This window comes from Juglans regia, chromosome 1, assembly GCF_001411555.2.
Source record: "Juglans regia cultivar Chandler chromosome 1, Walnut 2.0, whole genome shotgun sequence".
Classification (NCBI taxonomy): Eukaryota; Viridiplantae; Streptophyta; class Magnoliopsida; order Fagales; family Juglandaceae; genus Juglans; species Juglans regia.
Window position 1 is genome coordinate 17,305,091 of NC_049901.1, and position 15,083 is coordinate 17,320,173.

The 15,083-nt window shown below is 34.7% G+C and overlaps 1 protein-coding gene across 3 annotated transcripts; it reads right to left on the reverse strand.

Moving 5' to 3' along the window:
* Window positions 1-7,856: 7,856 nt before the first annotated feature.
* On the reverse strand, window positions 7,857-13,438 carry LOC108980646 (CCR4-NOT transcription complex subunit 9-like). Of its 3 annotated transcripts, none has more exons than XM_018951645.2 (9): window positions 13,060-13,438; window positions 10,916-10,990; window positions 10,583-10,645; window positions 9,977-10,019; window positions 9,439-9,545; window positions 9,068-9,163; window positions 8,494-8,684; window positions 8,333-8,402; window positions 7,857-8,215 (listed from the first exon to the last, which is right to left on the reverse strand). In XM_018951645.2, the coding sequence occupies exons 1-9, from the start codon at window positions 13,264-13,266 to the stop codon at window positions 8,138-8,140; spliced, it is 930 nt and encodes a 309-aa protein (XP_018807190.1). In that variant the 5' UTR covers window positions 13,267-13,438; the 3' UTR covers window positions 7,857-8,137. The 3 variants fall into 3 exon arrangements, with proteins under 3 accessions (XP_018807190.1, XP_018807189.1, XP_018807191.1); XM_018951644.2 differs by having other exon boundaries at window positions 10,556-10,645; XM_018951646.2 differs by lacking the exon at window positions 10,916-10,990 and having other exon boundaries at window positions 10,556-10,645.
* Between the last annotated feature and the right edge of the window lie 1,645 nt (window positions 13,439-15,083).

Below are 15,083 nucleotides of genomic sequence, written 5' to 3' on the forward strand. Positions count from 1 at the left end.
GGCGCACTTTCCAAGAAAATGCACAGCTAAGATTCATTTTGAAGTTGGATAGAGAAAAATGTATGCAATCAATGAGCACTAGCAGGAACAAATGCTACTTCTGAACTCAAACCTTCAGCTTTGGCAGTGGCAACAGGAAAAAAAAAAAAAGAAGAAAAGATATCCGATAACAGTATCTTGAAGCAGAATCTCGTGAACCATAAAGGATGTTATTTGTTTCCAAACAAAACATGAGTCGTTTCATTATCGGTGGTCTATTTAAGGTCACAAATATTAAGCATTTTTCCTTGCCATTTTGCCACCGCATCGATCCAAAATGGCTAAGCCAACAAACTATGTGATAAGGGAAAAGGAACAAGAGACGTAGCAGCAAGAAGAGCTTACATTAAGTTACACGGATGAGTTAGATATATTAATATTAGGATGTACAAGTTCTATGCACTTATTTAAAAAAGAGTCTACTATTAAAAAATAAGTTTTTTTTTTAATATGATTCTTATACTAAATCTATTTTTTTTTTTAAAAGAAATGTCCGAGATTTGTATATTCTAAAATTGTACAAATCATTTTCCTATATTTATTAAGATGGTGTAGTATACATTGCTAAGGTACTAGTAGGATAGTACTAGTGAGGGCGGCATTTGCTTGATTTCCATTTGCCTTATTAGCCAATCTCTATTAAAATACCCTAGCAATTTGAGTGCCACGTCAAGGGAAATGTATACCTCTCATTCCAAGAGGCAAAAATGCAAATAGAAGGTGTATAGAGAGGGAGCCAAATCTATGAAGTTTGAAAGGAAGCTGGTGAAGCACAATGGTAAATTGTCCTATGCACAAAGCTTAAAGATTAGGTGAAAGGTATTTTTCCTGCAACCAAACCTGCGAAGTTTGACAAGTAGCCAATTTTAACTGATGGTTTGGAGAATATTTTTTCTCCTCAGAGAGGTGGTGTTCCGGAAGACACCAAGGAGTGAAAATGGCAGGAAAAATTACCTCACAAGATCAAGCGAGCACCAACACGCAAAGACCCAGAGAAACCGAGACTTTTGCCTTCCAAAAATGAAGAATAGTGAGAGAAAAATACTCATGAAAACCTACCTGAGAACAACCTTGAGAATGGATGGAGTTTGGAAAAAATTCCAAGAAAAAGGAATTGAATTGTGAAAAGGGAAGAATAGATCAAGCTCGTGCTTAGACTTGATGCAGGATGAAGAAATGGAATGTAAGATGAATTCTAGGATGAGTTTTAGTAGGATTGAGCAAAAACCTGAAAATTCGACGTTGTACCGTCATAATCAGAGCTTTGACAAAATGAAGTCAGAGTCAGATTTTTTTTTTTTTTTTTTTTTAATTTTCTAGTTGGAGTTGGAATTGGAGGTATTGTCTAATCGACTCCACTCCGGTCCGATTGGATTTTGACTTATTCTCTTACTCCAGCTCTGATTCCAATATTGTACATATATTATAAAAATATATATTATTTATATATTGATCATATATACTAGTATAGTTTATTAGTTATATAACTAGAACTTATATAGTTAAGTTCAATACAATACCAGTACAAACTAGTTATTATAAAATAATATACTTATACTATAATATAAATAGACTAATAGTTTAGTATATATAAACCTCATAGTATTACTACCATGTATAATCAATTGGATGATTATCACCACCCCATCCATGGAATTACCGATAGGTTAGGCCAGCTAACTGATATGATTAGTGAATAATGATTAATCATATGATGAGAGGAGTTTTTTACCCCAAGGAGTTAGGTTGGAGTTTCCCCATTTTGATGGGAATAATTCTGCTAGGTGGATTTTCAAAGCCACCAAATATTTTAGATTCCATCAAACACCTTTCAACCATAGACTTTTGATGGCTTCTTACCATATGGAAGGTGAGGCCTTAGTATGGTACCAAGATGCCATGGATTGTGGGATTTTACTGGATGGGATTCATTTGTGAAGGCCTTGTAGATTAGGTTTCGGCCAATACATATGATGACTCTATGGAGGCTCTAACTCGCCTCAAGCAAACCTCTTCTATTGTTGCCTACAAGGCCTAGTTTGAAGGGTTATCTAACATAATAAGGGTATGCTAGAAAGGCATAAGTTGAACTATTTCTTAAGTGGATTGAAGAGATGAGATTTGTTTGCCTATATGAATGCTCAATCCTATCAACCTTAATGCAGCTTTAGATTATTAAAGATCCACAAGGAATACTTAATGCCATTTAGGAGAACATGGAGACATGGTGGAGTAAATGTTGAGAGGGGCCCTTTCAAACAATGGGAGAAAAGAGTAGAGTACTGAAGCCTAATATTCCAGTTAAAAAAAAAAAAATTCTCTTCACAAATGGATGAAAAGAGAATGAAGAGGCTTTATTATCATTGTGAAGAGAAATGGAACCTAACACGTGTGTAAATCCAAAGGTTTACTTTCTGCAAGTTGAGGATTATATAGTGAAGGGGGTAGAAAATGTAGATAATAATGACAGGTTGAATAGCTTAGAGAAGAGACCAATGGGGGGAGGATGAAAACTTGGAGATATACATCCATGCTATCTCGGGGTGTCCTAGCAATAATGTCATGAGATTGCTTTGAAGGATTGGAGGATTTTCAGTGAAAATTTTGGAGGATTCAGGAAGCACTCATAACTTCTTGAATCCATTAGAGGTTCAAGCAGCTAAATTGAGAATCCAAAATGATTACAGTTTACAAGTCAGAGTGGTTAATGGAGATAAGGTGTTGAGCAAGGGAAGATGTGAAGAAGTGATCAAGATCCAAGGCTCAAGATTGGCAGTTCCTTTTCATGTGTTGACTTTGGGGGACTGTGACATTGTGCTTGGGGTTTAGTAGCTGAAAACTTTGGGGCCCATTAATTGGGACTTCACCATGATGTATATGAGTTTGTTGTGGGGAAGATCACTATGACCTTGCAAGGACTTGATTATGAAAATATAGAAGTGCGAACATGAGAGAAGTGTTTGAAGTCCTATTTTGCGAGAAGTCAAGGTTGGTTCTTGTAGTTAGTAGCAATGGATTAGGGAAAAAAGGCTGAAAGTCCTTAGAAGAAAGTAACATAAGTCATTGATGAATTTGAGGAAGTTTTTGGATAACCAGTTGGGCTGCTGCCTATGAGAGCTTTTGATCATCAAATCTCCTTGAAGAAAAAAACTTCTCCTGTGTCAGTCAGACCCTATAGGTATCCACACTATCAGAAAACATAAATTGAGAAAATTATTCAAGACTTGCTGAAGTCTGGGGTGGTGAGACCTAGTCAAATTCCTTTAAAGGCAGATTGAAGCTGGAGAATGTGTGTGGATTACCGAGCATTAAATCAAGAAATCATCAAGGAAAAATTTCTCATACCTGTCATTGATGAGTTGCTTAATCAACATTTTGGAGAAATAATGTTTTCTAAGTTGGATTTGAGGTTGAGCTATCATCAAATTAGAGTTAAGGAAGAGGATATCCAAAAGACAACAATTAGAACTCATGAAGGCCCCTATGAGTTCTTAGTAATGCCTTTTGGCCTTACAAATGCCCTTGCTGCATTCCAAGGGTTAATGCATAAAGTATTCAAACCTTTCCTAAGTAGATTTATTTTAGTCTTCTTTGATGACATTTTGGTTTACAGCAAGACCCTTTATGAGTCTGTAGTGTACTTAAGATTTGTTTTGGAGGTATTGAGGCAACATAGTTTGTATACAAAGATGTCAAAGTGTAGGTTTGAAGTTGCTAAAATTGACTACTTAGGGCATATCATTTATGGCAGTGGAGTGAAGGCTAACCTATAAAAAATTGCCTTAATGGTGGAGTGGCCTATGCCTACCTCATTGAAATCATTGAGAGGGTTTTAGACTTCATGGGTTACTATAGGAAGTTCATAAGGCACTATGGATCCATAGCAACCTCATTAACTATGTTGTTGAAGAAAAGTTCATTTGTTTGGTCTAAAGAAGCAACCAAAGCTTTCCTCCAGCTGAAGCAGGTTGTCACTCAACCTCCTGTTTTGAAGTTACCTGATTTTTTCAAAAGCTTCATAATTGAATGTGATGCTTTTGGGGTAGGTTTGGGGGTTGTGCTTTTGTAGGAAGGCTAGCCCATTATCTTTTACAACACGGCTTTGAAGAGAAAGGCTTTATTGTTGTTAACATATAAAAAGGAGTTGCTGGCTCTGGTGTATGCAGTCAACAAATGGAGACCATACTTGTTGGGGTAGATCTTTAACATCAAAATTGATCAATAGGTTTTGAAGTATTTGTTGAAACAAAAGGTGGGGATTGATGCACAACAAAAGTGGATATCAAAGTTGACGGAACACGACTTTAGATTGATTATAGAAGATGGAACAATAATAATAAAGTGGCTAATGCACTTTCAAGGAGGGTCGAGGCCGAGGAAACAACTACTATAGCTTTAATTTTATTTCCAACTCCATTGTGGATAGAAGAATTGAAACAAAGTTATTTGTTGGCTCGTAAACTAAATGAGATTTACTCCCAACTTCATCAAGGTGGATAGGGTCCAAAGTACTACTCACTACAGCAAGGCTTATTTCCAAGGAAATGAAAGCTAGTGGTGGCCCTTTCTTTACCATTTAAGGCTAGAATACTACAGCATATACATCAAAGTCCACAAGTAGGACATGTGGGCTATCATAAAACATTGCAGAAGACCAAAATAGATTGTTATTGGGAGGGAATGCATAAGGACATTAAGAAGCTTGTGAGAGAGTGTGATTTGTGCCAAGCTAATAAGTATGAAACCCTCCATCTAGCTGGTTTACTGCATCCATTGCCAGCTCCCAGTAGACATTTCCATAGACTTCATTGAAGACCTCCCTCTCTCAAATGACTCGACTGTAGTGTTAATAGTGGTGGACAAACTTACAAAGTTTGCCTATTTTTTCCCTTTTTCTTACCCCTACACAACAAGTAAAGTGGCTTAGTTTTTTTTTTCCTAGAGTTTTTAAACTTCATGGGCTGTTCATGTCTATTGTCTCGAATAGGGACCCAATATTCACCAGCTCTATTTGGAAAGAGTTATTTAATTTAAAAGGGACATCATTGGCTTTCAGCTTAGTTTATCATCCTCAGTTTGATGGACAAACTGAAGCATTAAACAAGTGTTTGGAGGGTTATTTAAGATGTTATAACAATGACAAGTCAAAGGAATGGAGCATGTGGATTCCTATGGCTGAATGATGTTATAACACCACAAATCACTCTTCCATTGAGATTTCTCCCTTTGAAGCCCTCATGGGTATCCTCCACCTAAGTTGCTCACTTATGTTTAAGGAATAACTGCTAATGCTGCAGTATATCTATAGTTGAGGTCAATGGAGCAACTTTTATCATTATTGAAAGAGAACTTGCACAATGCCCAACAGAGAACGAAATTGTTTGTAGACAAGAAGAAGACTGAGAGGAGCTTTGAGTTGGGAGAATGAGTATTTTTAAGGCTACAACCTTACATGCAGAAAACAGTCTCAATGCGCCATAATTTGAAACTAGCCCCAAGATAATTTTGTCATTTTCAAGTGGTTGCAAAAATATGGACAATGGCCTATAGATTAAACTTACCCTCACTTCCAAACTTCACTCAGTTTTCCATTTGTCATGTTTGAAGAAAAAGTTGAGGCAACAAATCACTCCATTACCTACATTACCTCCATTGGACCCACAAGGGCATATTCAACCTGAGCCTGAATATAAACTAGAGAGAAGAATGGAGAAAGTTGGGAATTATGTAGTCACTGAGGTTCTAGTCAAATGATTGGGAGTACCAATAGAGGACAGTTCCTTGGAGTCTTTGTGGAAGCTCCACAACCTTTGCCTACACCTTGTGGGCAAGGTCCTTTAATGGATAGGGAGTTGTAAGTGGCCTTGGGGTCAAGGGCCTTAAGGGGAAGGGAATGTAAGATGAATTCTAGGATGAGTTATAGGGTGATTTGCTGGGAAAATGAGGAACAACATTATTAATAGACTGAAGTTTAAACGGGTCGTTCGGGTTTAGTCATACGATGCGTTTTATAAGAGGAAAAAAGACTGTGTTGGTGCATTAAGTGAAACGTTGCGTTTGAGTCTTTATTGTAATGAAACATTGTGTTTTGGGTCTCAAGTATAAATGATATGTTTTTCATTGTTAGTTAGCATTCTTAATGGTATATAAAGCTGAGTTAGCTTGAGAATTATATCTTGATCAAACTTGTGATGAACTGAAGTGAAGTGCCAGGTAGAAGGTTACTCGAAAACCTCTTCCAAGAATAAAGATTCAAATTCTTGGTTCTTTGTTTTCTTTCTTGCATTCTTTCTTTCTATTTGTTCTTGCTAGTACAAGGGAAGTGAGACTGTGACATGGAAGTATTGCCAAGCAAAGCATCCAATCGAAGACAAGAAGGAGAAATAGTGTATAAAAGAACCTAGAACGATCTAGGAAATGACGACCATGTTTGTTTATAAAAAAAAACTTGAGGATGTTAGATAACTTTTTTAGATATATTTTTCATTGGGTTTTGGTGGAAGTGAGTTTTGAATATATTTTTTTTAAATAAGTTTCGTGTTGGGATTTGTGAAAGTGGAAAGAGAGAGGTTAAAAGATATTTGGATATAAGTTTTTAGGAATACTTTTGGTTTGAAATTTATAAAGTAGTTTTGATTTTTGTCTGTATAATGATGGGATGAAAAGTTGGGAAATTGAAATAATGTAGTTTGTTTTTTGTGTATGAAAATGTTTGATTTGAAAATCTGAAATTTAGTGAAAACCAACACAAGATTTCAGAGAATTTTACTAAAACCAAACAAGGTGGAAACTTTCCATTAGGAGTGCTATCCACGCCCTATGGAGCCCCCTTCCCTCACCCCGTATACGCCATTGTATCTCGGGAGCGGGTTCCCGTTCGTGTGCCTGAGTGCGGAATGGAAAAATAAATCAAACAAAAGAGAAAACATAACAAAATACAAAATTACACAAAATATCCACAGTAATGAACAAAATACAAATAAAATCTACAACGCAATACACATCGAATGTTCCAAATCGAAAAAAAATATTGAAACTAGTAAAAAAAAACTCACGGACTCGGAGATGAGGAATCGAGGAGGAGGAGGATGAGTAGTAGAGGATTGTGATTGCATGAGGGAGACCCGAATAGAAAGCCATAGAAGAAAGAGAGAGAGAGGGAGGGGGAAGAGAAGAGAGTCTACAGGGGCGGGAGATTTAGGGTAACCCCAAAACGATATCGTTTCGGCATTTGTTTAAAAAAAAAAAAATGTGTTACCAAAATGATGGTAATGAATTATATATATATATATATATATATATGTTTTGGTTTGGGCTTAAGCCCAGCCCGGGGGGTGGGGTGAGGAGGGGCAGGCCTGGGCCCAGACCTCCCCTTGTTTCCCCTGCAGGCGGGGCCGAGGCATTGGGATGGCCGCCCCCTGTTGCCCAACCCTACTTCCTATCTATAGAAGGAAACACAACATTTCTTTGGAACCATGCTAGAGACAAGATCAGGAGAAGTGAATCCCTCATCAGGGGCACAACATCAATGCACAAGCCATTCCAATAAGTTGAGATCGTGCAATTTTTTGAGAACCAAAACCAAAATAAAATGTTTTTTAAAGTGTATTGAAAACCATGAAAACCAAAATAAAATGTTTTTTAATGTTTTCCTAAACCAAACATGGTCGAAGTTATCCATCTGAACAAGAAAATGCAGTGTTTCTTTGGAACCACATGGGACGGGACATGATGACCCGGAGAAGCGAAAAACTGAAAGTCCTATCAAGAACTTGACATCAATGCATAAGCGGTTCCAATAAGAGAGATAAAATGGATAAAATTAAACGAACTGTCTATAGAAGCCAACCTTAAAAAGCATGTCAGGATCATATTTGAATGGCGTTTTTGTCAGATACCCAATTACAACAAGGGCAATCAAATGACATTCATCTATCTAGACCAAATATTGGAAGACATTTTCGTCCATCCAAGTGCTAAGAAAAAAAAGTACAAAAACGCTCTTTTTCTACAGAGAATACATGCTAATTTTACTTGTGCTGGGAAAGCTTGGATTCCAGAGTTGTGTTTGTTCTGTTTAGCCTCCTACGTATAACTCTTATATAACAGTATATTGGTGTCCCATGGAGACGTTGTAAAGTAATTGTTGCAGAAACCCGACGGTTGTTGGGTCATCCTGAAAGGAAAGTCATACAAGATGGAGTCATTAAAGTACGTATTTTGCTTGCTCTATTACAAAATTTCCAAAGTGCAAAAACATCAGGAATGTAAATGAAGTCAGCGACGAACTTACACGGAGGAGGTTGATGATGTCGGGATCTCTTAAGCTGGCGGGAAGGCAAGTTCTCAAACCATCACGTGCCCTAGCATTTCAATAAGAATTATAATCCATGTCATGAATAGATAGAGACTGATCTTAACATTTCACATGCACATGATTAACGTTGGGTTGACCTTGGATTATGTGAGAGCCTCAGATAACAATAGATAATATATTTTAGCAGCCGTTTTCCGGGTAGCTCAGCACGACATTCCAACATGTTCCCCAAAGCACGACTCAAAGTATAAAACCGTTGTGCAAAAGCACAGCAATACCTCAACCCCTCCTCGTTTATAATAATTCTTTGAACAATATATGTGGCAACCTGTAGTGTCAAATATATTAACATGCAAGTTCATGACTAATTTCTGATCAGAATTAAGCATTTATACATACAAAGGAACAACAATCCATATGATTAATTAGATATTGCATACATGCGGTTGGACAGAATATAAAAATGAAAATAAAATGCGCTTGTGATATTTCTTTTTCTTGTTTAAACTGTCCACTAAACTCAAATTGCATTCTAGCTGAAAGTTCAATCGAGCTTTGGCTCAGCTTGTCTTGAGAGTAAAAGACTACTCGAGTTTTGCTTGCAAATATTGAAAAATCAAGCTCTAGTTTGCTTACAAAATGATTGAACATGTACAATCAATGAAAGTATTTCACAGTTCATAGAATTAAGAAATCGCAGCCAGTACTTACTGTTTTTGACAATTCACCGCCCACCTCCATGCAGCGAAGGCAATAAATAAATATTTCATTTTCTAGAAGGTAACTAACAGCTTCTGCATCACCAGCCTTCAGGTAGAAACAAGGATGAAAATGTAGTTAAAAAGCAATCAAGTCTATACAGAGAATGGATATTTCCCATGAAGCAGAGACTCTGTTTCCTGCATAATACAGGAAATATATGTGTTCTGATTGGAACAAACGTTTACCATGCAATTTTCGAAACAAACTTTAACTATCAACAATCAAATTGGGTGAGAAAATATATATATATATATATATATCAAGGAACATGGGAAAACAAAGTGCTTAAAGACTACTGAAGAGGTTGAAGGAAAGATTACCTTCACTAAGGAACCGATAACACCTAAGCTGGTAAGCCTTAGATGTTCATATGGCCTTTCCTTGTTCTCAATGTTAAGTAGAGGGAATAGATACGATGGAATTCTAGCTGCAAAAAGATCATGAATTTCAATCAGAAGGTCACCATATCCCTAAAAGGCAACCAACTTGTAACAATGCTTAACTCCATCTACAAGGCATATTAGATCACTTCCATAATTCTATAAGAAAACAGAAGGTACAAAAAAAGGCTAAATAAAAGACATGAACAACTTTTTCTAGGATGAATTTATATGAACTATGTGAAGATTCAGAAAAATCACATGGCGCATATGATTCAATTCTATATATATGTCACCAGAAAATAGGATTAAAAAACACAACCCCCATATGTCAGTCCAATTTTTCATCCTACTTCTCAATCATGGAATGGTTAAGTCCTGTACGTTGCTATTTTTGCTAGTAATGAAACTAAGATGTAAATTGGACTTCTTCTGAATCAAAACAATAGCCATTCTTTTTGGGATTGCGTAAAATTACCCTTGATAAACCGCATCCTTGTATCTCGGTGAGAAGCTACGCACTGTAAATGAAAACAATGTATGATCAGTTGCTTCTTAAATTGTAATGAAAACTCTCCGAGCATGGAAGCACATCATAAATAGAAAGAAAGAAAGGAAAAAGAGTTAAACATGTAACTGGACAATGACAGTGTAAGACCTTTGGAAAACATTAATGTATATATAGTTACTTCTTTAGAAGGAATGGCATCCAAAGGGGAAAAAAATGCTAGTTATGGTTTGATCACTCAAGAGAAACGTCTTCCATCTATAACCAAAAGTTAGTTAACAGTACATATACTGATCAATGTCATGAGAATGATTGAAAAACCTCATAAAAGAGTACACCAGCAAATTGATCTTACATGGAAGAAAAAGAACAATGCAGTGCTAACTTGATAATTATTTTTCTGAAAATGAAAACATGCGGCCCATATTATATGTACTTTTCAAACATAAAAATGAGCATATCATCCAATCAATTAAATAGGAAAAAACAAAAAGAAAGTAAATAAAAGTAGAATTAGATAGTGGCGCTATATAAAGCCAATATTGTAACCTGAAATAGAGCAAGAGCACAGCATACACGATTCGATGCTCTTTGTGTTAGGTTTTGGGCTGATATTAAGCGGTATACATCGAGTATTTCCTGAAATATTAATGATAGTAGGTTCAATTGTAAACGTCAATCTTGAAATTGAAAGTCAGTTTCAAATACATGATATATATATATATATATATATAGGAAACAAAAGAAAGCCTCAATTGCAAATGGGTGTAATTAATTTAGAATTTAATGTGTTAGAGAAATAAACAAATTAATGTAAGACAAAGGTGATCAAAATGCTATTAGCAAAACTCAGTTAAAGTTTATTAATGAATGGAAAAGGCATCCAGCGGATGGAGTGGCATGCCATACCTTTAAGAGCGAGTATATCGTACCGAAAGAATTCCATAACAATAGAGGTAAATCTTCACGAATTGATCCCCTACTCTGAGAAAAAAATTAAAAAGTAATCATAGAGATGGCAATCGGCTGCCAAAATCCTAAGTTTCAGCTTACTGTATAAACTGTCGTTGAATTGTTGAAAAGTTCTTCGAAAATTTGATGGCTTTTGAGTAATTAAATTTCTGTTTATAAAAGTGCTTTGGTCATCAATGTCCTGGCACGACACATAAAGGAGTGTCAATCAGTAAATTATTATAAACTACCTAGAGATCCTTATGACATTAACAAGATGATCATCTTTGTAGATTAGTATTCGACCTTTATTAAAATTAGCATCTTTAATTATATGCATGACTTGATATTCGATCTATCAGACTATCTATCTATACATATATATGGGTCCAAGATTTCTAAATTTACATAATATTCTACTATTTTCTTTGAACTTTGCTACTGATTGTTTTCACGTAAGTCTACTTTTGTTTCTTAGAATTCTAATTTTCATGTTCTATCAACATTAATATCTGAATTGAATTTAGGTGATTTATACTTAGGAGGACTCCAATTAGTAGCAACAACCTACTAAATTTTTTGGGCTGTTTGTGACGCAGGTGATTTATAATATTGAACACCGCAGTACAACTATTCTATTCTTCAATAGCTTGTAAGTTTTATTTATTATCACTGCATGCATCTAAGAGGCCAGGTTTTCTTGTTCTGAGTAGTACTGATCATATACGTACAAAAGTTCTGCATCAACTTGGAGTATAACGCTTGCTTAGATCGAGTACAATTAAGGCCTTTTCTTTGGAGTCAATATATATATATATATATATATATATATATATATGTATATATATATATATATATATATAGCAACCCTTGATGCAAGGCATTAGAATATTTCCAAAGCTGATACCAAGATTATGGAAAACATGAATTACAATGCACCTAGAACAATAACCAAAACCAGCTCAACCCATACCCATGTCAGACTAGATCTCCTTTAAATAAGGGTAATCTAAAACAGAAAAATCAATAAAATTCGATTATTGGGGAAGAAAAACTTTCGCTTTTATATATATTGGTTTTTACAGTACTGTTAAAATGGACTCCAAGAAGAAAAAAGCGGAATCCTTTATTAGGATCGAAGTACTGTTGCACCCTCAAATTTAAATTCTAGCATTTGTCCCAAAACTGTATGTAATAATCAAATTAATGGGCCACATTGAAGTGATGACGTCTCTAACCATTTATATATGCGTCTATTTATATTTTGCATTAACAATTTTAATTACACGACAAATATGACAAAGAAATGCCCAAATCGGCTAAGTGCGCTATAAATCATCACGAAAGAAAATGTTAAATGGTTCGTTTGTTTGGACTTTGGATACCAAAACAGAATGGGAAAAGCGATAAAAATTAAACCTCAAAAAGTTGTATACATTCTTTTCTCTCCCGTTATTTTCTTGGCAACCAATCAACCAATGAGAGGAGTTCTTTATTATAAGAGTTCTTACACCCTCAAAATGGCATGTTTGTCCATGAAAAATCAAAAAGATTTGGTTCAGACTCTCAATCCGACCGCCTTGCATTCATATGAATTTTTGTTATATGTGTGTGAAATGCAAAGTTATAATCAAAAATAAAATATCATCTATGATAAATTTTCTTGGCAACCAATCAACTTATGAAAGGAATTAGAGTTCTTGCACCCTCAAAGTGGCGTGCTGTACATGAAATCAAACAGATTTAGTTGTGACACTCAATCGACCGGACCGATCGACTTGCATGCATTCATACGAGTTTTTGTTATATGTATGTGAAATATAGAGTTATAATCAAATATAAAATATCATCTGTATGATATGTGCTTCAGAATCTTTAATGACGAACAAAAAATATAAGTAAATATCCTTACTGACTGTTTGTTTGGAGAGAGAAATCATCGGAAAATTAATAAAAGAAATGAAACACCGTACATCAACCATGGATGTAGTACTAGTTCTTTCCCCATTAATATCGTATCCGGAATCAAACATATATCGATCAATCAGAAACATGATGCAGTGTGTGCTTCCCGGAAAAACAAAACGAAAATAAAAACGAACCTTGTCTAGGAGGTAAAGAGCGCGCTCTCGTGTACGATAATCATTAAGGTCAAGAATCAAATGCAATATTTTGGCTCTTGAGGGGTCACCTTGATCATGATCAGAAGTTTTGTAAGTGTTGGCTCCGGACGTGCTAGGACCCGCTCCGAACGATGACGATGACGGTCTTGGATCTGAGAAAAACAGCGATTCTGGAAGGTTTGCCATTGATATCCCAATTGAAAATCTTGAAAGAATTTACACCTTTTTATCTCTGGGTGTGTGCCTGCGTGTATCTCTTTTTCAGAGCTGCGATACGTAGTGGGAAAAGAAACGTTTGGACTCGGGACTCGTACTGTGTACTACGGACTACTATGGAGGCCTTTGGAAGCTAGTAAGGTTTTTCTTCTTGCCCTCGTGAGAGTGATAAATCTTTGAAGGAGCATATTTATAGGGTAAAAAAGATACTATTGTACGTTTTCTAACACAAACTAATACAAGTGGTCCAGGATTATCGTCAGCTTGTGCCCAAAAATGTCCAATTAAGTCTCGCAACTTCTCGTACGTGTATATATATATATATATATAAAGAAGAAAATTCTAGTTGAATCAATAAAAGTGATGGATTAAGTTTTTAATTTTTAATCTTTTTTACTTAATGATTAAGAAAGTGAATATCAATGAATTGATTTTGTTTTTATTTTTTAAAAATATTTACAACTGCATAAAAAATGATTAAAAGAAAAGAGAAAAAAAAATAAAAAAAAGTACATTTATACTCATTGGTACACTTTCTTCGGTTAAATATCGGTCCTCGTAGTATTATCCATAAAAAGATATTATTGGTGCTGATACAAGTGGCACATAGCCGCCGTCAACTCGTGTTGTAAATTAAAATGTTAAATTAAGATCTACAACGAGTCCAACTCTTTTATTTAATATTAATTTTATCATTATTTTTAATTAATTAAAAAAAATCAAGAAAACAATATAGAGGCTAATACGCTATTATTATCAATATTATTAGTTAAAATGACAACCTTTTGCCAATGAATTATGAATTAGTAAATACATGGTAATCTCAATGTTTTCCCAAAAGAAAAAACATATTAAATTCATCATGATATTGTTGATTTGAATAAAATAATATAGTAAATACTTTAAATAGTATTATCTTAAGTATAAAGATGAAGAATTATATAAAGTATCACCAAGAAAACATACACTCAAATTGTATCAAATCAGACGCGAGCACTGACAGAATTGATAAAATGCATGTCCATGCTGTGGCTGCACGTGTCACGCATGCATCATTTTGGTTCTCTGAGAAAACAGAAAAGACAAAATTAATTAAAAAGAATGTAGAAAAACATGCAGGTCCAACTTTTTGGTTATCACGGCTGCATGCATGCAGGCAAAGACAGCCTAAAAGAGACCCGTCGTGTAATGACGTGGCACCGGCAAGAAAAGAAATCCAAGGAGCACTGTATCAAAAGAAGATGTTTTAATGGGATTCTATATATCAACCTCGTATATGTAATTAAGGTTTGGTTTGTTTTTAGAGATGAGAATAGATGAAATAAGATTAAAGTTAAAAATTTAAATAAAATATTATTAAAATATATTTTTTAATATTATTTTTATTTTAAAATTTAAAAAAATTGAATTGTTTATTTTATTTTATATTAAAAGTTGAAAAAATTATAATGATGAAATGAAATGAGATGTTTTTTCAAAACAAACGAGGCCTAAGGTTTATATACACATAATATATTTTATAATATATTGTATAATAATATTATAAAATAAGAGTATTTTTATAAAATAATATTATTTTTATAATATATTTTATAAAAATATTTCTTATTTAAAATATAGTTATATAAAATATTGTAAAAAGTATTATGTAGAAATCATTTTCCTTTTTCCTATATAGCTATTGTTTGCCAATTGGTTTCAGCAAATTGAACATGCAACGGCTTTAAAACAAAGTGCTTGGTGCTTTAGATGAGCCTTGGTACAAGCGATTTGGTACTAGTATAGAT